At 44.7% G+C, this 24,076-nt stretch overlaps 1 protein-coding gene across 1 annotated transcript; it reads left to right on the top strand.

Annotated features, from left to right (window-relative positions):
• Positions 1-5,957: 5,957 nt before the first annotated feature.
• On the top strand, positions 5,958-20,165 carry TENT5D (terminal nucleotidyltransferase 5D). Its single transcript, XM_069014895.1, has 4 exons — positions 5,958-6,025; positions 12,760-12,881; positions 13,998-14,112; positions 18,975-20,165. The coding sequence occupies exon 4, from the start codon at positions 18,990-18,992 to the stop codon at positions 20,163-20,165; it is 1,176 nt and encodes a 391-aa protein (XP_068870996.1). The 5' UTR covers positions 5,958-6,025; positions 12,760-12,881; positions 13,998-14,112; positions 18,975-18,989.
• Positions 20,166-24,076: the final 3,911 nt, after the last annotated feature.

Below are 24,076 nucleotides of genomic sequence, written 5' to 3'. Positions count from 1 at the left end.
TCTGATACTTAACAAAAACACCTATGGAATGCTTCATGGATTTATGTGTCCTCACCTGGGTCTGAGGGTGAGCAGCAGCAGTCTCATGACATACTTGGAGCACTGATGCAGGAAGGCATTTCAGCAGTTTCTCTGCTCATCTACAGTATTTCATTCTCATCCCTCAGGTGCTCCAGAGTGCCCTACACAACACAATCAAATTATTGGAGCTCTACTAGGAGAGAAGATTGGATTAGCAGCTAAACAAACCAGATCAGGTTATAGATTTCTGTGCAGTTTTATTTTCTTCCTACCACCACAGGGATATGTGTAAACAGGCACATACATAAAGCCACCAGCATTTGCCATCCAGGGACATCTTGTTATAACAGCCACACATGTCTGAAGTGTAAACATTTTTATGTGGGATCTGATACAGGAGTCAGAGGTGAAGGGCACACACAGACCTTGTCTTTCCTTCTGACTGGACAGGCAGGAAATAGCATTTTCTGAGCTTCCCAGCTGTCTGTTGATGATGAATTCCTGCTTGTTCCCATTTAGCCCAGCTTCAGCTGGCCTGAATATATTCTATTTGCAAGTCCCCTGGGATTAGTTCAAGTTGCTCCAGACTTCAGCGTGCTGACGTTGGAGGAGATAAACAGAAGTAATTTGCTGATTCACCATTACAATTTTCATAAAATATGAGTCAGGGTTTTCTTCTTTCATGTAACACGGAAATTAGGTTACCATGCTTTGCTGAGCCCTGTGCTGCACTATGTGTGTTCCCAGTAGCATCTCATGTTCCTGCAGAGTATTTTTGGAAGAATAACCAGATTTGTGAGAAACCAGATCTGTTTCCCTTGGCCTCCCAACAAACTGGCACTCACCACTCAGTGCCTTGAGTTAAAGGCCTCTTCTTCCCTCCATGTATAGAGTTATGATCCCAAGTGGATTTTCTGCAGCCTCTCACCTGTTGGACTGTTAAACCTCTGTTTAAATCTGACACTCCCATGAGCTTCTCCAAACCTGGACATCTGCAGCAAGGCTTGCTCAATGCCCATGGCAGAGGGGTTGGAACGAGAAGATCTTCAAGGTTCCTTCCAACCCACACCACTCTGTGCTTCAAGCCTCAGGATCCACCTCAAATCCCAAACTAGGGAGACACCTCTTTCCTCAGGTTGTTCCTTCATCTTGCAGCAGGGTCTTCCTGGCAGCCTTTGCACGTGGATTCCCCCTTGGATGTGTCTCCCATGTTCCTGCTGCTGCCTGGACAAACCATCTCCTCCTCTTGACTCTGGTGGTGCCTTTCTGGTTTAACACAGAGTAAAATTGAAGTGGTGACTGGAGAAAATGACATCAGCATTTAAATAGATTTCCTGAGGAAATTTTTAATGGTCATTTTTATAGCTTATTTTGTGCTTTTTAAATTTTTCCTCCCTGGTCAAAGGTCAAGAAATTATTTCATCCAGACCAGTACAGGAAAAGAGCTAATTCTGACTAATCTCAGGGGGTTGATTGTTTTGATTCATTTTCATTCTGAGCATTGATGGCCTTCAGAGAGTTTCTTTGGATGAATCAAAATATTCTCCACTTCTAGGTTGAGGCAATACAAAAACTTAACAAATCTCTTCACATTTAAGAGTAAAACTCCATAAAAGGGAGTGGGCACTATAAAACCCCTGACCTCAATGGACTTCTGGGACTTTCTTTAAGAGAAATGTGCACAGCAAGGAGCTCTCAGTACTTTCACTCAGTGGCTACTAAATTGAATATAAATTCCTTCCAAATCCTGGCCGAGCATTCAATGCAAGGTGCCTGGGGACGAGTGGAAGAGTTTACAGTGCTCTGAGAGTCCTGTGTGCAATCTGGCTTCACTCTGGCAAGCTGGAAAGGGAAATTTCTCATGGTTCTGTTCTCTTTGTGTGTGTACGTGTGTAAAAGTGAATGTCCAGTTCACCTGGGAAATGCACATTTACCCACCCCCATGTTGGTTCAGAAGCATGTGCCTAAAGTTAAGGCCATGAGGAATGTTTTTTCTGAGGTGATTTCCTTTGAGACAGAATAAGCATCATTCATGAACTTGAAATTCTGGAGTTTTAGAAGGAAAACATAGCCCTGTGATGGAATTTTCCAAAGGTAAAGATATTTCCTTCCACCTTGCTGAACTGCAGAGTGCCGAGCTAAATGCACAGGGTATCTCAGATCTAAATACACGTGAGAACTGGGGGAGTGCAGATCAGGCTCTGACCTTTACAGTTCCAGTCTTCAGCCTTTTACAACTGCCTTTATTGCTCTCACAGTTTGAACTTCTTCTGCACAGCCAAATCCCTGTGAAATTTGATAAAATCTCCAGGTAGGACTGGACCCCATCGTTGCTGTGGAGGATTTAGGCGCTGTTATTCCAGCAAAACATGACCTTGCATTAGGTTATCCATGGCATACTATGGACCTTGAGCTCTGCATTCATAAAACCCCATAAAGGGCACGGTTCCAAGCTCTTTGAAAAACTGGCTGTGCCTCTACAATTTTATTCAGCAAGAAATCAGTGCTGTGCGTCACTGGTCAAAAGATGACTAAGCTCTGGTTATAAATGATAGAAACTGTGAGGATTTACAGCTTGATTATCCCTTTTTACTCCTTTGGAGTAATACCTTACTTCTTCATCAAGGAATTAGAGATAAGCAAATCTTTAAACGAGGTGTTTGCTCAAGAGCTTTGCCGGTGAGGAATGTATTTATGGGTATATTGAGTGCTTTCTGAAATTAAGGCCAAAGCAGGAGGAGGCAGCAAGTGTCCAGGTTTAGGGAGTGTTTCTTGTACATCACCGCAGGAGACCTGGCCTCAGGGGTGGCCTTTAAAATCCTCATTTCCAAACCAAACAAAGGGAGCTGGGTGAAATCCTGGCTTTACTGAACTCAGGAGCAGAAGTTCCAGCAACTTCAGTGGCCCGGGGATGTCATCAGAGAGATGTCCTTGTCCTTCACCCAATCTCCTGTCACTTTTCCACACGGAGAATGTGGTGCTGTCAGCCCTGCGGTGGCATTCCTGACCTGCCTGCCTGTGGCCAGTCCCAGCAGCCTGCTGACATCACCATGGCTCCTTTTTACATCTGCCTCCCTGAAAATGTGCAAAGAGGTAAAGGCATAATTCCAAGAGAATTCAGTTTTCCCTGACATTAAACTGCATTCATCACCCATTGAACACGAGCTATTCTCGGTGTACTGAACACTATTCCATTGCCCAGCCGTGCCATGGTGCTGCAACTTCCCAGTGATAAAAGTGAAAAAAAAAGGAAACATATGTATCTTTTCCTAAGTAATTCACTGTTTACGAAGTGCAGGAGGACCATTAACTAATTAATTTGCCCAATTAATCATTCAATAGCTACATACAATGGCTGGGTAAGCCATGGGCTTCATCCTGGCACAGGCTGAGTGTGCAGCTCCCATCGTGTTCCTCTCTCCAGCAATGCTGCATGTCCAGGGCCACTGGGCTCCCTCCAGCTTGGCTCTGGTGGTCCAGGACCAGGCAACTGGAAAAGAGACTTTGGGGGGCTGAGATTTGGTTTGTGTTTGGAATTTGTGAGGCTTTCAAATGTCTCCTCACCTCTTTTCCCTGACTTCTGAACTAGGAATAGAAATTAATATAATAATAATAAACAAAGAAAAGAAATAATAAACTAGTATAATAATATAAAGTAATTGAAATATAAGTGCTTTTCAGAGCTAGGAATATAAAATATTATAAACTGACTTAATGATATAAAATGAAGTTGTCTCAGGAGTGGGATTCTTTAACTGTCAAGTGCTTTGCAATTGCTGCAATTGCTCCATCATAAAACTATTCCCAAGAGGAAAGATGTTTTTAAGGGCCCTAAAGAATAACAGCTGGTCTGGGGATTTTTATGTTCAACAAGGGTCATATTTCCTTGCTGTGGATTCTTTTAGGAGAAAAGGTTAAAATCCTGCTTTGGCGTAATACCCAAGAGCCAGCCTAGCAGTACCTGGGTGCTGGAAGGTCAAGTACAGACACGGCTATTTAGGGTGATTTTATATTTCCCTATGATAAAATGCAGTTTAAAATACTTTCATGTCCTTTTTTTTTGCTCATTGTTATGAGTCACTGTACTACTAAATCTGCACTTTTTTTCAAAACTAATCATGGCTTACCCATTTGGCATATTTTCTCAGAACAGTTAAGTAAATTCTCTCTCATTTTAGGTCTGTGTCTAAGCAAACTTAAACCTTGTACAGCAGCAAAGGTATTCAGTGTCGCAGTGGAATGGAAATTACCAAAAATGGCACAAATGCCATAACCTCATCTCATGCCGGGTTTTATCCCATTCATCCAGTGAAGTAATTGATCAAAGATAATAAATTTTAGAAGCTCACGTTGGAAAGCCTGGTTTTTAGAGCTGAACTGAGTCTATGACATCATGCCTTGTACAGGGAAGGGCATATGGAATGTTTACAGCGGGACCATCTCTGAGCAGAGCCACGCTGGAGGAGATCCTGGCTCCAGAGCTGAGGATCACACAGCAGCCAAGCACTTTTTCCCTCTGGGAAGGGTGGGGCTGCAGATGAGGCAGAAATTGGGGGATTGAGTGGCCAAACTGCAGGTGCTGGTGCTCACATCACTGATTTCCCCTCAATCATCTTAATCCTTCTATTTGCGCTTCTGAAACGTAGATTTCCTTGGCAATTGCATCCTGTGCATGTGTCTTGCCCAGAGAAGCTCTGGCTGCCCCATCCTTGGAAGTGTCCAAGGCCAGGGTGGATGGGGCTTGGAGCAACCTGGGATAGTGGAAGGTGTCTCTGCCCATGGCAGGGAGTAGGACAATGGTCTTTAAAATCCCTTCCAACCCAAACCATTCAAGGATTTTATGAAATAGTGAGGCCAAACCCACAGACTATTTCTGCAGGAAGGACCTTGAAACCAAACAAGTTTAGTTCTCACTTTTCTTGGGTTTAGTGATCTGAGAACTGGATCACCAGGACAAAAATGCTTTCCACCAAGTCAGTGGGACCTTCTTTCCACGGGCTGCCAGGACCTCACATTGCACCAGGGGAGGGTCAGGTTGGATATTAGGAAAAATTTCTTTATGGTAAGGGTTCTTCAAGCATTGGAATGGACTGCCCAGGGCAGTGGTGAAATCACAGAAGCATAGAATATGCTGAGTTGAAAGGGACCCATCAAGATCATCAAGTCCAGCTCCTGGCCCTGCACAGACATCCCAACAATCCAACCCTGTGCCTGAGAGCGTTGTCCAAGTGCTCCTGGAGCTCAGTCCCCGTCCCTGGAGGGATTTAGCAGCCATGTAGATGTGGCACTTGGGGACACGGGTTAGTGGTGGGTTTGGCAGCACTGAGGTCTCTCGGTGGCCTTAGGGGGCTTTTCCAACCGAAACAATTCCCTGAATTTACGATTCCTTGATTCCATGCGTCCACAGTTCTATGCCCTCCACGGGGAGTGTGTGGCAGGGGAGGTGGACGAGGCGATGGTGGCCGTGTCCTCTCGGTGTGACCGCAGGGCAGAGCACGGCCGCGGTGCCGCTGTGCGGGGACCCTCCGAGCCGGGGCTGCGGGAGTGCCGGGGGTACCGGCTGTGACAGCGGTGCCGGGGGTCCGGACTGTGCCGGGGGTCCGGACTGTGCCGGGGGTCCCGGCGGTGCCGGCGGGCCCGGCCGGGCGGCGGCGGGCGCGGCCCCCTCAGCGGCGTTGCCATGGCGGCCGCGCTGCGCTCCGCGGGGGCGGGCGGGGGCGGGCGCGGGGCGGGGCGGCCCCTTCAGCACCAGCGCGGCCGCGGACAGCGGCGGCCCCGGCGCGGCGCGGGCAGCACACGGGGCGGCTGCACGGTGAGTGTCCCTTACACCCGCTCGGTGAGTGTCCCCACACGGGGAGTGAGGGTCCCCCCCACCCGCTCGGTGCGTGTCCGCCACACGGGGAGTGAGGGTCCCCGCACCCGCTCGGTGCGTGAGAGTCCCCACAGCCGCTCGGTGACTGAGTGTCCGCACACCCGCACGGAGCGTGTCCCCCGCAGCCCCTTGGTGAGTGAGTGTTCCCACAGCCGCTCGGTGAGTGCGTGTCCCCCACAGCCGCTCGGTGAACGGGTGTCCCCGCATGGCGAGGGAGTGTTTCCACAGCGCCCAGCCCGCAGGGCCGGCGGGTCGCGGGTGCCCGCGGGGTTGGGCCGGGCGGGGCCGTTGCGGGAGCGGTTGGGCTCGGTTAAAAAACTTGGCCAAGCCCGGAGCGCTCGGCTCGGCTCGGGCCTTTTCCTTCTCTCTCCGTAAGGCGTTTTCCTTAGAAACTTTACGGGTGAACTTGTAAAAAGGGCGGTTTGGCGGCGCGGCGGTGCTGGAGGGGGCTGTGTGTGTCTGGCTGCACGTGAGCTCCGTCTCACTACGGGCGTTCCTTTGCATGAATCCTAAAAGCTCCCTGGATTTGGGCAAGCCCTGCCTCGCCACATTCGTAGTATAGCAGTAGTGGGAGCGTGGCATTACTTACTCGCTGTCGGAAGCTCTGTCATCCCACTTAGATGATGACAGCCCTGGTAGCTGAGGCCTTTTCTGTGTATTCTGCAAGGACCATCCGTGTTTTGGGGGAGGTCACAGCCTGGAGGTGACAGTGACAGTGAAGTGACAGTGACAGCAAGATGCGATTCTGTGCCCTAAACTGTTCGGAAGTGCCTGCATGCAAAGCAAAACTGCTTTCCAGCAACTCGGGGCTGGAATTCTGTGTCTTCCCAGCCAGGAATCACTCTCCTGTGCTCCCTGCCTTCTCTCACAGGCATCTCTGATACATCTTTAAGCCGCTGCAAATCTGTAATAACATTAATTGTTCCCTCGGAAAGAGGAGGGTGGGCTCTGCAGGCTCACACACGTTGTGTTCCGTGTGCTGCCTTAACAGTAACAGCCTGTTCGTGCCTCCCATGAAAAGCAGCCAGGTGGGAATGAATGGGGATGTGCCGAATTCTCCGCTAAAGGCCGAGGGATGAATAATAAATGACAGTGACTCCAGAGCAGGGACTCTCCCACGCTTCGTGCTCCTGACTTCTCCTTAAGCTCTAGACACAGATGTGATGTGTCTGTCCCATTCAGAAATGTTAAAAACAATCCCTGTGCCCTTTCATCCTCTGTGTGCTGTGCCTGCGGCGTCCAGGATTTGGGAATATGGGCTTGGTGCGTGGAGGGAGAATAGCAGTCTGCATTATACCTTCTGTTCCTTATGTCTTATCCCTCTGGCATTCCCACAGCTTAGTTCAAAGGGAGCACCAATAATTCCTTTAATTTGCAGTGCTGCAGACCTTTGACCTCAGGGCAGTGCTGCCTGCACACCCTCCCAGCCCAGTTGTGCATCCCAGGCATAACTTTACAGTAAATTTAGTTTTGTTGCCTCATTAGGCACCAGACACACAGGGCTGTGTAAGGACTGTGTGCTCTAGAATGATTCAGCTGCCACACAGAGACATGTTGCCCCCTGAGAGCAAAAGCCTGACCCTAAATTCCTGCCGTGTAGATCAGGGCTTGAACTCCTGCTCAAGCTCAGGAGTAACTGCTGACACAGTAGAGTCCCATAATTTATGAATCAACTATAAATCAGGGAGACAGAAGTAGACCAAGTTCCTTGAAAGATCACATTGAGACTGAGTTATTTCGGAGAGTCAATTAAGCATCATTTAGGCTGGCAGTGGAAATTAATTCATTAATTAACACTGCTTGAAGGAATGAAATTCTACCCATGTTTTCAAAACACTCCTAATCCAGAGTGGTTTCGTGGCTTTCCTGGTTCTGGGCTCTGATGATCAGACTGCAGGAGAGGTTTGGGCTGTGCCATCCGTGCTTGGGCACAGGAGGGGGTGAAATTTTGGTACCTTGTGCTCTGCTTTCCGTCCCTCATTTGTGTTGAGAAGACCTTGGTGGGTCATCCTGAGGTTGCTGACAGAGTTTGTTGAGTTCTTAGTACCTTGATGGTCTCTGCATATGGGGATAGATTTTTTAAAATGGATTTAACACATAGTTACGTGTTCTATGTCATATCTCTCTTATGTGTCTATGTTTAACCCACGTGGTTTAATGGTGAAAGTCAATGAACAGTTAGAGGATTTGGAGGCAAATTCCAAGTCAAATTTCATCATCAAAGTAGGGAGTGAGGGATGGTCCATGGAGAGTGGAAGTGAGCTCAGGGTTTATCTTACAGATGCTCAGCCATGAACAGACCAGGCCAATTCTGCTCCCATTTACACCAAAGCAATTCCTGCTGAATTGAATTGTTATTCAGTCAATTCTTTTATCAGGAACTGTAGTGGTGGGACAGGGAGTAGTAATTTCAAACTGAAAGATGGGAGATTTAGCTTCAATATATGGAAGGAATTGTTTCCTGTGAGGGTGGGGAGGCCCTGGCACAGGGTGCCCAGGGAAGCTGTGGCTGCCCCTGGATCCCTGGCAGTGTCCAAGGCCAGGTTGGGCATTGGAGCTTGGAGCAAACTGGGACAGTGGAAGATGTCCCTGTCCATGGCAGGGGGTGGCACTGGATGGGCTTTAAGGTCTTTCCCGACCCAAACCGTTCTATGAATTTATGCCATTTGGATTCAAACATTAAAAAAATAGAAATATTTTGAAAAGTGCAGTCTGGCTTTTTCCCTTTGCCACCATGATCTCATGCAAAAATAATTATTCAAAGTATCAGTAGGGAAATCTAGGATGCCCCAGGAAATCAGCAACGTGCCATTGCCTATGGCCATGCTGAGTTAGTGTGGTACAGCAGGGGAGAACCCAGCTGCAAAACTGGAGCATAATATTGAGCGTGATTCCTTCATGTTGCAGAATTGCTCACAGGTAAACCACCATTTCAGTTCTTTTCTAGCCAAGTTATTTTAGAAGCTCTAAAAACTGTTTCTCTCTCAGTGTGTATCAGCAAAAGGAGGGTTTTCCTCCATAAAACACCACGAACGGGTACAGCAGATGTTGATTTATGTCCACATCAGCTGATTTTCTTCTCCATTACCCTTTCTGCTGGATCTTTGCTTATCCAGCAGGTCCTGTCGCCCTGACATCCGATGTCAGGTTGGATGTTTTTGCACATTTGGTGAAAGCTTGACTCAGTCTTTCTCCCCAACTTGGTGTCGTCAGGCGCATGATGGTCATTATGAATTATTGATAGTGACGGAAAAGTCACGAATGCACAGCTGTGCTGCAGGGCCTGGGCCTTTTTCTTGGGTTTAATCATCACTTTATCTCCTCTCTGCCTCTTAGTAATAATGTCAACAGAGATTTCATGCTGCCTTCACCACAAAAGAGGAGCAGTTCCCTGCTCTGATGCTGCAGCCAGAATCCTTTTTTCTGCTGTAGTTTGACCAGAGTTATGCAGATTTTTTAACTGAAAACTCTAGAAAACATATCACTTATCAAAAAACTATTTTCTAGGGGAATCTAGGCTGTCACTGATGCAAAATTAAACATAAACTCTTGTGCAGCAAATACGTTGAAGATAATGAATAATTCATTTCTTTTTCCCCACTTTTACAGTATAACTCATAAAATTGGGAAAATGGCTGTAAAATGAAATCCCACTGCTGTGTTTTGTATTCTGAGAGTAACTTTCTAATATAAGTATGGAAATTAATTCATAAAAATATGAATTCTATATGAACATTGTAAACACAAATAGTAATATAATTAAGCAGTGGAAGACACAGTAATCTTTGAGTAGCTTGTGAGACACATTCCTGTGGAGGTGTCAGCCCAGCCTGCTCCAGGATACAGAATTTTTCTCAATTCAATTTAAACTCCCCCCTTGTAGTCGCAGTCAGGAAGAGCCTTTATTTGAAGTGATCCTAAACTGCTTCACAAATCAACCTGGAGCCTGGGCCTGGAGTTCACAGCTGCTGCCATGAAATGAAAATACTCCTGGAGTGGAACAGAATAATTGTTTAACAGAAACACTTTTCTAACATGTGCGGAGCAGAGCACAGGTGATGCAGGGAGGCTTTCAGGGTGCATTTCTTTCAGCTTTCAGGCTCCTTCCAAGGAAAACTCCAAATCCACTCTGGATGAACCATCAAAACCCACCCTCAATACCCCAGTGGCTCATTACTGATTTAGAGGGGAAAACCCCCACACTGCACTGACTGAAGGAACTAAATGCAGCTTCCAGCAAGGGTTTTTGGGTATGATCAGTCAGAAAAGAGAAATCCATTCCGTGGATGTGGTTGTGTTGGAACCCTCTCAAAATAGACAGAAATGTCATCGTGGAGGATCCTCTCATGGTTTAGTGACCAAGGCAGTTCTTGGGGATATTTGGTGCTTGTCCTTTGGTGTAGATGAGGGGAGATGAGTGGTTCTGGAGAGTTCCTGAGGAGAGCCTTGACTTTGTAATGCCCTTTTTACCCTGAAAGCAGCCCAGCATTAGGGCTGCAGTGACACATGGCATCGCTCATCCCTCTTCCTCTGGAGTTTGAAGAGGAGAGATGGTTATGAAGATGGTTAAAAGATGGAAAAGAAAGATTGTTTCAATTTTTACCTTGCCTGCTTTTGCTGCAGTTTAGTCATAATAATGAGAGTTTTTGATAAGTGAGCTTTGGATTGAGTCACTGGGATCTCGAGTGAGTAAATAGATTTTGGGATTAGTCTGAGGAGCTGAGCAGAGCAGTCAGGGGAAGCTGCAGCACAGAGGGGGAGGAAGGAATCTCTTGGATCCTTGGATCTTTTTCCTGCCACTTTGGGGGGCATCACCATGAAATGCCCTGGGAGGGCTCACGAGGTATCTGAGAAACCTCCATGTCCACCAAAGCCCATGGGAGACATGGAAACCTGGAAGGTTTGAGGGTCAATATTCCTCGGGGTGGAACCTGGCAGTGGGGACACCCAAAGGAGTGACCAGCTGGGAGATTGTAGGACAGAGGGAAATCCAGGACACAGAGCCCCACGTCATCTCCCAGACCCTGCTGGATCTCAGAACAGTCCTGTGCTCCTTAGGCACAGAGACACCAGGGGAAAAGGCTTGGGAAGGGGTTTGTTGGTGCGTGTCGCCACAATTCGCATCCCGCGTTCAGGAACAGGGAAATGCTCTCTTTAAAACACAGGGTGATTGTTGACATAGTCATTTTTATTTTTGTTTCTCCTTCAGCTGAAAAAGTCCTGGGAAGCCTGAGTGTAGAGTAAGGAAATGATGCTTTTTCCTGCGGTGACTGAGCCAATAAAAGGCAGCTGTTGGGAATAATGTCCCCGTAGGCAAAGCAGCTCATCAATCTCAGCTGCTGCTTCTATGAACATATTATATAATAATGCCTCTTCTAAAAAAAATGCCATAAAGGTCTCTCTCTTCTTACCATAAATATCACCAGGGGAAGCCATAAATTCTGCTCCAGTGTTAATCTGTTCTATCATGGTGATATATCCATTAATGGATATCATATATCCATTAAACCTTCCATCCTTGCACGGAAAGAAATAACAATATTTCGGCGTTAAAAAGAAGTTTGTATTTTTATGCAAAGTGACTGATTTGTCTGACTTTCCCAGACTCCACATGCCAAGAGTCTTTTATCTAAGCAGCCCAGAACTCTTTCCTTTGCCATCAGGGTCTAACTGGCTGCTCACTGCCAGGCTTAGAGCAGAGCTCAGCCCTTGCTAGACTTAACCCTTTATTCCAGCTGCCAGTGTGAGCCGTCAGTGCAGGGATTTAGGGGCAGGTCAGGAACATGCATCCAGCTAATTAGTAGCCCATCAGGAGCTGGAAAGCAAATGAAAGCTGCAGACAGGCCCTCGCACAGCAGACAGGTCCTCACAGGGTGAGCAAAGCGAGTGCTGTGCTTCTGGCAGCACTAAAATGGCATTTTCAGGGATAAAAATCTGCCTGCTGTAGCATGGAGGAAAAATCCATTATATTCCTAAAAAATGAATAACACAGTCCATACCTCCTTGGGCTATAATTTCAGCTTTTCCTGCAGGTTATGCAGATATTTACACTTAAATCATACCTGCAATATTATGTTTCCTAAGAACCATATATAATTTCAGCATAAAAGCTGAGATTGTGGAACACAACTCAGTAAGGAGTAAATTCCTGTGGATATCAAACCATCCAGTGGACAGACCCTGCTTAGGATAGTCAGGGAACTTGAGTGGGTGTTGTGAGCTTTGCGGGATGGGGTGCTGGAATGGGAGGTCTTGGAAGGAAAGCCTGAGAATACAGACTGTCAGCATGTTTGAAATGAGGAACAAATATAAGAAAGTGCCTTTATGACAGCAGATGGATATTTACAGAAACATTTCATTCCAGCACAGCCAGTCAATGAACACAGAAATTCCAGCAGTAGGATCCTGGGCTTACTCTAAATGAGCCAACCTCCCGTGCCAGGAAACAAGACCTTCCTGTCAGCTGCACACTCTGATAGAGAGACTCTAAAGCCACTACACAATTCATAATACTTCATTCTGCTGAGTTATTATTCATTCTAAATTTTATATGATTCTACTATGTCCCTGCTAATTTGCATGTCTATTAATAATATTAAATTCCCACTCAAAATCCCGTAGGGAAAATGCCAAGTTTGTTAATATCCTTGCAGAGGATTAAGCATGACCTGAAACCCAGAGTTTTTATAAGCACTTTAGTTCTTTTTCCACTACTTTTACCTTATAATTTCCAACTTCAAAGGCTGTTGTTATACCTGCAGGACTGCCAGGCTGTAATGCATCATTTATTATGTCCAGCAGGTGACTGGTGGTTAACACTGATCTCCAAATGAATGTGGTTGTTTGTTGGGTTTTATTTCCTGCAGCTTTCCCGGGGAGCTTCGTGTTTCTGTCAGTGACAAGATGACAATTCATATTTCTACCAAATGATCCAGTGACTCATCCTATTAACTCCGCTGGAATACACGCTTCCAGTCGTCCTGCCACGGTGAGTCTGTGGAATTTTGCATCTTTGCTGGGAATATTATTCAGGACTTAGTCCACAGTATGTGTTTGGTAGTACAAATAATCTTTTCCTAAAGTAGGAACTTCCCAGGGACGACCACAGCCCCAAATAGACCAAATATTGCATATGACAGCTATTTTTAAAAAGTTATTGAAGTATTTTAGAGCAGTTGAGATACTGGTGGCCTCGTGTTCTGTGCACTGCTTGGTTTGTTTGGACTGGAGGCCCTGTGAGAAGGAGCCTCGTGTGTTGTGGGAACTGATACCAGGTCGTAATAAATTGGCCCTTGAAAATGTTGCCCTGTCAGGGGATCCCCATCTGGCTAAGAATGAGTGTACCATGAATCATGATGGAAAAATGGGACATCCAAAAAGCCCTGGATATCCAGCATGGCAGAATATGGATTATGATTTCATACTGGGTGCCCAAATTAAACTCCTCATTTTGTGCCTCCTGAGAGCTCCCAGCTCATTAAGCCAATATCCTGGAACATTCCAGTACAAACATAATCCCGAGATGGTTTGGGTTGGAAGCATCCTTACATCCCATCTTGTTCCATGGGTAGGGAAACAGCCATAGTTCAGGATGCTCCAAACCCCATCCAGCCTGGCCTCAGACACTTCCAGGGATCCATGGGCAGCCACAGTTTCTCTGGGCACCCTGTGCCAGGGCCTCACCACCCTCACAGGGAAGAATTCCTTCCCAATATCCCATCTGACCCTGCCCTCTTTCCCTTAAAGCCATTATCCATGTTCCTTGGGTTGGGTGGAAAAAGTAGGACACATTTTTGTGGATCAAGTCTCCTCCTGTGTTTACTTTTTGTGCCCTTGAAGGTGACATTCTGTGGTGTGGCCCAAGCCAACTGCTTTGCAGTGCATTTTGCCCACCTTGCAACCTTATCTGTCAGGGAAGAGCTGATATCATTTGTTATCCCAGGGAAACTCGATGGTAACTGGACTGAAAAACTGATGGCAATTCATGCGTTATCTCTTGATAACAGGATAAATAAACACTGCCTCCACCGTGTGCATTAACATTAATGGAAGGAAAAACTCATGGAAAACACTGTCAAACCAATTTAAATATGTCCCCATTTAGGTTCCCCAGATGCTTTACTGCTTCTGCTTGTCTCGTCTGGGTTTAAATTACAACTGGAAGTCCTTCCACGTTTGACATTCTTGCCTTTGGAGCTTATGCCAGCTGCAGTCCTGAAGTAAGTGAGCAAAATACTTCTAAATGCCTGGCTTAATGGAGAAATGGATCTTTTAATTAAAATAAAGCTTTAGCAGGACATCATGGAAATTGTTAATGATGTACATCATGTGTAAGCAGGAAAACCAGTGCAGAGATGTGAGGAATGGCAGAGTTTCTGTGGGTGTTTCTGAAGTGATCCCCCAAAACAAAGACACCGTGGCAGCTCCCAAGACGTTCTGCTGCATCTCCTTTTTAGCCTCTTCTCCCAGGGAACAGGGGACAGAATGAGGGGAAACAGTCTCAAGCTGTGCCAGGGGAGGTTCGTGTTGGACAGCAGCAGGAATTTCTTCATGGAAAGGGTGGTCAGGTATTGGCAGGGGCTGCCCAGGGAGGTGGAGGAGTCCCTGTCCTTGGAGGTGTCCAAGGAAGGACTGGAGGGGGCACTCAGTGTCCTGAGCTGGTGACAAGGTGGGGATGGGGCACTGGTTGGACTCGGTGGTCTTGGAGGGCTTTTCCAGCCTCAGTGATTCTGGAATTCTGTGACCTGTGAAAGGTCCATGCACAACTGATTTCAAGTGCAAAGTAGAAAGAATTGGAGCATTTAAGTATTCCCAACCTTTATTGTAAACAGAAAAATATGGGAGCAGATAGAAGCAAAGGGAAGAGGATGGAGCTGCTGCAGCTGCACAAAAACTATTTCAGCTGTATCCTGCCTGAAAATGCCAGCACATGGCGAACCCTTTGAAAACACACTGAATCAACATTATGGAATATATAAAAAAAGAATCTAAACAGTTTATCAGTAAAATGTGAGCTAAATTTGATGAGACTGTTCTCTAGACTGTAAGTATCTGTTTCTATGAAAGTTGTGGGGAGCATGAAAGCTGTCATTAGCATGGCAGATTTGCTTCATTCAGATGTAAAGCCAGATCTGCTTGGATTTTTTTGATGAAGCTCATGCATGGTGGAGTACTGAGAAGTGGTTAATGAAACATTTTAGCATCATTGTAAGCCCAAACTCAGAGCTGCTTGGTCCAAAAAGAAAATTAAGAGCCTCTAATTTCAATAGGAAAACAAATGATAAAATTTAACAACATTATGTTTAATGATCCAAGAGTATCCAAACATTTTTCCACACTGTGACCACTTTATCAGCTGAAGGTGACCACTCAAGGACAAGTTGGAAGTTGAGTCAGGGAAATATTTTTCTAACCTTATAATAAGGATAATATATCACAAAACTTGACTGGGTCTGATCCATCTTATTCTGTGTTTCTCTAGCCAGTGTATGTAAAAGAAAACACCCTGAAAACTGCTTTTCCTCATCATTTCATCTGTCAGAGATCTTTAATCAGGTGGGATTCAGGGTCTACTGCAGTTTATGGTAACATTTAAATCCCATAAACAAAAAAACTTAAGAGAATCTCAGTAAATTACAAATATTAATGAAGTGTGGAAAGAAACACCCTCTTTTGAATTTCACTACCATGGTGGTGATGTTTGTGCAGCTTCCATTTGCCCACGTGCAGACTTTAGGACAAGAAAGCCCTGAATGTGGAACACATGCTTTGGGGTGTTCCTATGGAATTCTTTGGCAGGATGCAGCAGGGAAATCTTAGGGAAGGCTGGGATTAGGGGTGCCAGTGAAGTGAGATGTATCTGCATCCAGGAATCATGGAATCCCAGGATGGTTTGGTTGGAAGGGACCTTAAAGATCACCTGCTTCCAGTTCCACTTCCACTGTCCCAGGTTGCTCCAAGCCCCATCCAACCTGGCCTTGGACACTTCCAGGGATCCAGGGGCAGCCACAGCTTCTCTGGGCACCCTGTGCCAGGGCCTCCCCACCCTCACAGGGAAGAATTTCTCCCTAATTTATTCTAAACCTCTCCTCTTTTACTTTAAAACCATTCCCATGTCCTATCACTCTCTTCTCATGTAAACTGATCACCCTCCATTGCAAACAGCACCAGTTTCCAAGGAATAAAGTGATTTTCCAGCCTCTTTTCCCATTAACCAGTACTCACTTGTGCTTGGCTTCATCCGAGTGCTGTTGTCATGTGCAGGGAGTTTCCTTCCCTTCATCTCAGGATCTCTTGTTTTACTCAACACTTTGACTAATTGCAACCTCAGTGTTGCTGCTGATGTATTGCAACTGAGGTTAATTACATTAATAATAACTCCTGGCATTAACCTGAGCACCTCAGTAAATAAATTTCCCCCTGCTTTGAGAAATCAGGTTCCTAAGGACTATAAAAGTGCCTAGGAATTGTTCTTGTTGCCAGACAAGACTGAGGAAAAGAGTAAGGGAAAATCCTTCTAGGGGAGTGCAGGGTTAAAGTATTGGGTTGCAAACTGGTAGAAAATTAGTAAATAATAAATACTTCTACTAATGTTTATTTAGGTTTACCTGCAAATTAATTATATTTTTGAAAACTGAGTTCCTGGGTTTTTTTCCTATCACATTTTCCTCACTTGTCAAAGCTGAAGGGGTTATTTCAGCACAGAATTCTTTAATATTTATCATAAAACATTAGTGGTGAGACTCTGAGCTCCCAAAGCTTCCCCAGATTCTCCAGGAATCCCTTCAGAGAAATGACATTTTGAGGGACGACTCTTCAACACAAAAGAGAGATTTACTGACATTACCTTCTCGTTTCAGTTTCAAACCTCAGTATATTGGAATAACATCTGAAATACCTAAAAACATGTAGCAATAAAGGAAGGATTTCTAAGCTTATTTAGGGATACGTCCATCTTCTGACTTTCCAAATGTTTGAAGAGGGTCCCTCTGCTGAAAGGGGATTGAATTTCAACATTCCATTTTCTATTCCCGTTTTTTTTTTTACATCACAGCATCAGCCTCAAAAAGGTCAAAGTTTTGCAATATTAGACAAATGCCATAATAAAAACTACTGCTTAGACAACAATTCTGACAATTCTAAGTTTGCTAGGGGATCATTGGGGCTGGTCCACTGTAATCTGATGTATAAAAAGCTGGACTTGATGATCTTGGAAGTCTTTTCCAACCTTAATTCTGTGATTCTGTGAATGATTCAGGTGACAACATGGCAGCAAAAACATTTGAACAAAACTCCCTCCTTTCAACCTGCCTCCACCCAGGGTCGTCCCACTTCCACAATTTCTGTAACAGCTGTTTTTTAGGATAAACTTGTACTGAGTTGTCATAAAGGCTCTGAAGGATGCTTAGCAATAGTTCTAAAGGAATAAGCATGGAATTCTGATGAATATTTAATGGTGAAATCATTAGCATGTAAAATAGGCAGTGCTGTGGATGGCAGTTTCTCTGCTTTTCAGTCCAAATGTGTCCTCTAAATGCCTGCAGGAAAAACATGGATATTTCTGAATACACCTGAAGACATACCTGTTATGTGTGTGGAATTATGCACTATGTACACGATGTCAGGAGCTGCGTGGTTGTGCCAGACCTACGGGACTGATTCCAAGACCTTCACACTGTCAATTAAATTCCCAACTTCAGTCCTGCTTTGGCCAACTTTTAAAACATTCCTTCAACTTCAAACATCTGGTTTGTCCCATTCTTTGTCATGAGGCCAGGAAGGTGCTTGGAATTACATATGCTCCTGATCAGCTTAATGGGAGTTGAAATTCCAGCAGAAGTATGTGAAATAGAGCTCTGCCATATTCAAAGCTATTTGGCAGCTCACAAAGTTACTTGAAATTACTAAAATATTCCAAAATGTGGAATCTGAAGGCGAGGGAAGGGGAATGTATGACAACGTACATATGGAGTCACTACTGATTAAGAAACAACAGTGGGGACTTTTCAGTAGTGTTATTACTTAGTATGATTTTATTTTATTTTTATTCCTGAGCTTTGGCTGAAAGAATATGGTTGAGCCATCTGGCTGCAGAAACACTCGGGGGTGTTTCAGTAGCAGGTTCTGGGTGCTGGCAGATTCCCAAAGGCACTTCTTCCACCCGGCTGGTACCTCACTGAACACGTTCAGATCCCACCTGGAAACCACCTGAGTGTCTCATCTCCTTGCTAGATGTGATGTTATGAAGGCAAGATACCATTTTAAACAGAGAAGTTCCCAAATCTGAGCTTTATCCCATGTATTCTATAGGTGTTTCTTTATGGGTTCTCTTGAGGTTCTTTCTCCACAAGACTGGAAGGGGTTGTCTCACCAGATCTGCAAACCACGACTTGCAGCATTGATACATGGATGTAAAACATGGTTAATGGCTTAGAAGGGAAATATTTTCCTCAGAAACATCGTGGAAACAGCTTAACAGTTATCAGACATCCAGTCCTTAAACCACAAGTGATTAAAGGATGCATGTGTTTAGATGAGCCACAGAGACCAAAGTTCATCCAGGCATATGGCTGGATAAACAGGGAGCAGGTTGCATCATTCCTGGTTTTCACAAAAAAACTTCCTGGTCTTTCAGTACTATTAAGTATTCAAGTCACTGAAGATCAAGGGAGATGTCTAGGCAGGACAGAAAGAACAAATTTGCTCATTTTGTTCCTTTTAGTTCTTCATGGTGAAATTTATTTGGAGTTTCATTAGAGCCACCAAATATTTCGTGTTATTAACCTTTGAGTAGTTTTAAACTGGGTCTGTATGGTTTGCTGCATTTACTTTGAGTCATGGGTTATACAATAACATGATGGCTTCTCAGCAGGATTAAAACCCAAGTACATTAAGATTCAATTAAAAGCCTGCAACAAGTGCAGTGGTTGACTCAGACCATTAACTGGGGTTGTGTCTCTGTAAAATGAACAGCTCTGTCACTACACTGAGGGAGGAAGTTTGGTATAACCAAGTGAAATGTCCTCTCTCATATTCCAGGAAATTCTAACATTTGTCTGTAATTCTCTTTCCCCCTGTTTAGCCAACTGATATCACAATGACTGAGGACTTGGACCACAGATTCAGTTATCTCACCTGGGATCAGATTAAAATCCTGGATCAGGTTTTGGCTGAGGCTATACCTATTCATGGGAGAGGAAATTTTCCGACCCTGGAAGTAAAGCCGAAGGATATAATCCATATGGTAAAGGAGCAGCTCATTGAGAAGCAGATCCAGGTTAGAGACATCCGTCTGAACGGTTCCACTGCCAGCCACATCCTGGTGAAGCACAATGGAACCAGTTACAAGGACCTGGACATCATTTTTGGAGTGGAACTTCCCAGTGAGCTCGAGTTCCAGGTCGTTAAGGAAGCAGTTCTCAATTGCCTATTGGACTTCTTGCCAAAATGTGTTAACAAGCAAAAAATCACGGCTCAGACCATGAAGGATGCCTATGTGCAGAAGATGGTCAAAGTCTCCACTGACCACGACCGCTGGAGCCTCATCTCTCTGTCCAACAACAGCGGCAAGAACGTGGAGCTGAAGTTTGTCAGCTCGCTCCGGCGGCAGTTTGAGTTCAGCGTGGACTCCTTCCAGATCATCCTGGACTCCATCCTGGCTGTCTACAGAGCCACAGACCAGCCCCTGACCCAGGACTGTCACCCCACCGTCATCGCCGAGAGCATGTACGGGGACTTCAACCAAGCCATGGACCACCTGAAATACAAACTGATCTCCACCCGGAACCCGGAGGAGATCAGAGGAGGTGGCCTCCTGAAGTACAGCAACCTCCTGGTGCGCGACTTTAAGCCGGCAGATGAGGCTGAAATTAAATCTCTGGAACGTTACATGTGTTCCAGGTTCTTCATTGATTTTCCCGACGTTGCCGAGCAGCAGAGGAAAATCGAGTCCTACCTGCGCAACCACTTCATCGGGGAGGAGAAGAGCAAGTACGACTACTTGATGACCCTGCGTGGGGTGGTGAACAAGAGCACAGTCTGCCTCATGGGACACGAGCGAAGGCAAACCCTCAACATGATCACAATTCTGGCTTTAAAAGTGCTCGGAGAACAAAACATCATCCCGAACGCGGCCAATGTCACGTGCTACTATCAGCCTGCTCCCTATATCAGTGACAGAAACTTCAGCAGCTACTACATTGCTCATGGACAACCCCCTGTGTTCTACCAGCCGTACCCTTTCCACATACAGCTACAGAGCGGGATGGTGTAGGAACGCTCCGACCTCCAAGCACTCACCACTCCTCTCTTTCCAGTTCTCTCCTTAATAAAGGCCTCATTAAAGCAAGTTTTATCAGCACTTTTGAGTTAAGGACATATTTTTGTGCAAGTTGCCAAAGTTGTTTGGTTGATCGATGTCTAACTCACCATTAAGCAGGTGAAATAAGTGAAGCGTCTGTCATTCGTGAAGTGTTTATACCTTGATGTGTGTTCGGGCTGTATTTTTTTGCAATGAAAAGAGAAGGATATAAATTATTCTAATTTTATAAAAATGAAATGCACTAAGTTCTGGGTTCTAAAAAAAAAAAAAAAAAAATTCTTAAGCAAAATTTAAATGGTGTCAATGAAAACTGAAGCCAATGAAATACCTCTTTGTAGAAATGCCTGATGTTAGAAGGGTCAGTGCTCTGGGTACATCAATCATCCCTTGGTTTTATCCATGCAGTTCCAGGAACATTTATTTACAGCACCTTTGAAAATACACATTGATGGGTCATCTCGTGGTGGTGTGAGCTCTGCAGATCGTTCCTCAGGTCAGTCAGAGACTCGGGGTCACTCCCCTCTCCAGAGTACTGGTTCGTACTGGTGAGCAGGCAATGCCCCTACCAAGAGCAATTTCCACTGATCCCAGTGAAAGGTTTGGCTGCTCAAGTCAGGCAGCATCAGAGCTCAGGATCTGCCTCACAGATAACAAAAGCTGTAGGATACAACTGTTCTGATTAAACTGGTCTTGAAAGCCAAGGCAAGAGAATGAGAAAGGAGGTAAAAATTGAGCAGATCAGGTTCACTTTCTATTGCTAATTTGTTATTGATCAGAGCTGCTTTAATGCGCAACAAACAGAGTCAGGAAAAAACTCCAGAAGCCCAGGACTGCGCTATTTTTAGGTGAATTAAAACAAATCCTTGGCAGTGGCATTTGAAAAACTGTTTTATACTGGTAAAGTCCTGTCTGTGTTTAGATACCTGCACACATCCACCGGTAGCAAACGAGGATTTATGATCAGGAAGCAAAACGTGAGTTACACATTTGTGTGTGTGTGAGTGTTTACCAAAGATAAGTTTTAAACATGTCACATAAGTGCCTCCCTGTGCCAGTTGCTCCATGAAATGTTGGAAATGGTGCCAGAGAACTCCTGAATTACGGAAAGAGAAATGTGGAAAGGGAAACACGCCCTGAGGTTGCAAAGTGTTTGTAGCTGTGATGGGCGGAGGGTTTGCTCCAGGATGAGCAGGTTTGGGACAGATGGATCTAAAGTGGTTTCACCAAAACCAGGCATGGGAAAAGGAGTATGGAACAAGAAGGACTAGTGGGAAAAGGAGGTTTGGAAGGGGTGTGGGTATAAAATGGGAACAGGCAACTGGAAATGCAAGCTGTAGAGTTTCTTACATCGACTTCATGTGTCGCTGTGTCATCCCTGTCACTGTTCATCCTCATCTCCTCCTGCTCCAAAGCAGTGGCTGCATTGCATCCATTTACAACAGCTGTCAGGCCTTGGGAATTTTTTCGACTTGGGCACAAGAGTTTGATTTGTTTTACACAGAAATGTGGTCCATAAATGTGCTGTTTCAAATCAAACATTTCTTAATTTTCTAAGTCCAATTGCCAGTGAAATGTAGCTTCCCTTTTCCCCGTTATATTCCTGTACATTTGAACAAAGAATTGTTCAAAGACAGCTTTGGTGACCATCATCACTAAAGTCAACTTTTTTCTGTAAAATACAGTGCAAAAAATTGGTATTTGCAACATAAGAAGGGTTTGCTAATTAAGCTGACTCATTTTGTGATGTTTTTCATGAATAGAGTACTGTTACTTTTACTGATTTTTCAGGTATGTCCAATTTAGTGTCTGAAAGCACACTTTATTCCACTTCCACTAAGATCTTTCCATTGGTTAAACAATATTTAATAAAAACCATCAGTTCTGATTGCTCCGTGATCAGCTGTGGTAACACCATATTTGCATGAAAGCACTTCTAGGGAATTCCCCCTGACAGGAGCAAAATGGAGTGAGACATGGTGGATTCCTTTTATTTCTGTTTTAATTGAAGTGTCTGGATGACAAAGGGAACCTTAACATTTAGTTTGGTGTTTGCCATGTTAAATAGCACTGTGAAATTCTGTAAGAGCCTTACGTGGGTCGTGTCCCTGCTACTGCTTGAGATCTGCAGGGATGAGGAGCTGAGAGCTGGACTGGGGAATCTGGGGGAATCAGGCATCCAAATGCCTTAAATTTCAGGAGGAATGGGGCTCCTGATCTCTCTAGATTAGTTGGAAAGTCTCAGTCCATCTGCACTGGCCTGTGACCTTAATGTAGTGTTGCCATTTTGATTTATTACTCCTCCCCTCCTGGTTTCCTTGGTTGCTGGGTGGAAGAATGGGTTGATCTCAGGAACCAGGGAATGGGTCAGGCAGGAAGGAGTATTTTCAGCGTGTCTTGCATGGCCAGTGATCCAATAGCCGGAAAAATTCTTCACTGAGGTGTTCTGTAACCAACAAGTAGAAACATGCATTGGGTAAAGGACTAAACTTCTTTTCAAGTCAGATACTGTGGAAGTGTCAGGAGTGGTGAACTCGCTGTGGGTTTGTATAAACCAGCCTGTGCACTTGTACAGAACTTTATTTAAACATAAATTGAATTCTGTCACCTCTCTGTTAATCCAGGTTGGGTAAGGAAGGGCTCAGCCAAAGTCCATGGAGCTGGTGGGAAGAACCCACCTGGCTGCGATGGGCTTTGTACCCCAGGAAAGAGGAAGGACTTAGGGGAGCACCTACAGGAAAAGGTACAATGATATCAATATGCAACAATCTCTCAGGTATAAAATAAACCCTTCAAATTTATGGAAAAAGGTCTTATATTTCTTACCTAGAGGTAGTTCAGTTCTGAAGGTTGAGGCTGTGATTTTGTATATGTAAGCATATATGTGTAATTTATTTTGCCTTACATATATAAAATCTCGTGTATCTACACCTACAGGGGCAATTAACAAAACCTGATGGTTTAAATTATTTCCTTCCAGATGTTCTGTTGATACCTGGCAGCAGTAATTGACCTGGAGGGTTTTTTTTTTCAAGGTCGTAATGACTCTGTAAAGTAATATTAAAGGAATGATGCATTGACTGCTGCTTGCAAAACAGTGATATCAGTGTGTAGGATGAAATATTGGAACCTCTTCCCCAGTTGTTACTGATTTTATCATGTGCAGATCTAAATCTACAAAGAATTGAGAGTTTTCTCAGTGCCAGTCTCCTGAGCTTCATGTTTGCATTATAATTATATCTCGTTGTTACAATCTGTTCAATGATTATAATGCCTGGAAATTGTAATGCTGATTTTATTTAATCACAAAACTTCTTAGGGTTTACAGCTTAAAGTAATCTAATGTTGTCAGGACCTAAGTGTTACAGTTTCAAGTGCTTTCCTAAAAGAATGTCCTTTGAATTTTGTGTTTCATTGTAAAAGGTCTATTTGAAGCAAATACTTTATGGTAGTTCCTTTAAAATGTATTTTGTGAGCTTTATACTCGAGACGTTCCAGAGGTTTTTGCAATGGATAAAGGAAATGCAAATTGTCCTCAGTGGGAGTGTTGCCTCTCCGTGTGTTACCTGGAGGATCTGTGAGGGGATTTGGGTGGTGTTAGAGGAGTTACAGTGATAAATTGGGAATAAATTTGGAGTTGCACAGGTGTGGATTCAAGATGAGCTGCAGAAATACCTGGAGAAAGGAGGGCAGCGAGCTCAGTTTTGGTTTGATCCTTTTTCTATTAAATTAATCACATGGAAGGGCGATCAGGACAAAGCTGTTGCAGATGAAATATTCCTCTTAATGTGCCATCTGAAGCTGTGGAAAAAATATTGTAATGCTACAAATGTGTAAGAATCCCACTAATTTGTAGGTCATTAGTC

The sequence above is a fragment of the Aphelocoma coerulescens genome, chromosome 4A (assembly GCF_041296385.1).
Source record: "Aphelocoma coerulescens isolate FSJ_1873_10779 chromosome 4A, UR_Acoe_1.0, whole genome shotgun sequence".
Classification (NCBI taxonomy): domain Eukaryota; kingdom Metazoa; phylum Chordata; class Aves; order Passeriformes; family Corvidae; genus Aphelocoma; species Aphelocoma coerulescens.
The sequence above is the reverse complement of the archived record's forward strand: the minus strand, read 5'-3'. Positions and strand labels throughout refer to the sequence as shown.

What these genes read in the sequence shown, in the direction of transcription:
- TENT5D (XM_069014895.1), top strand. Translation starts at nt 18,990, where the DNA reads ATGACTGAGGACTTGGACCACAGATTCAGTTATCTCACCTGGGATCAG.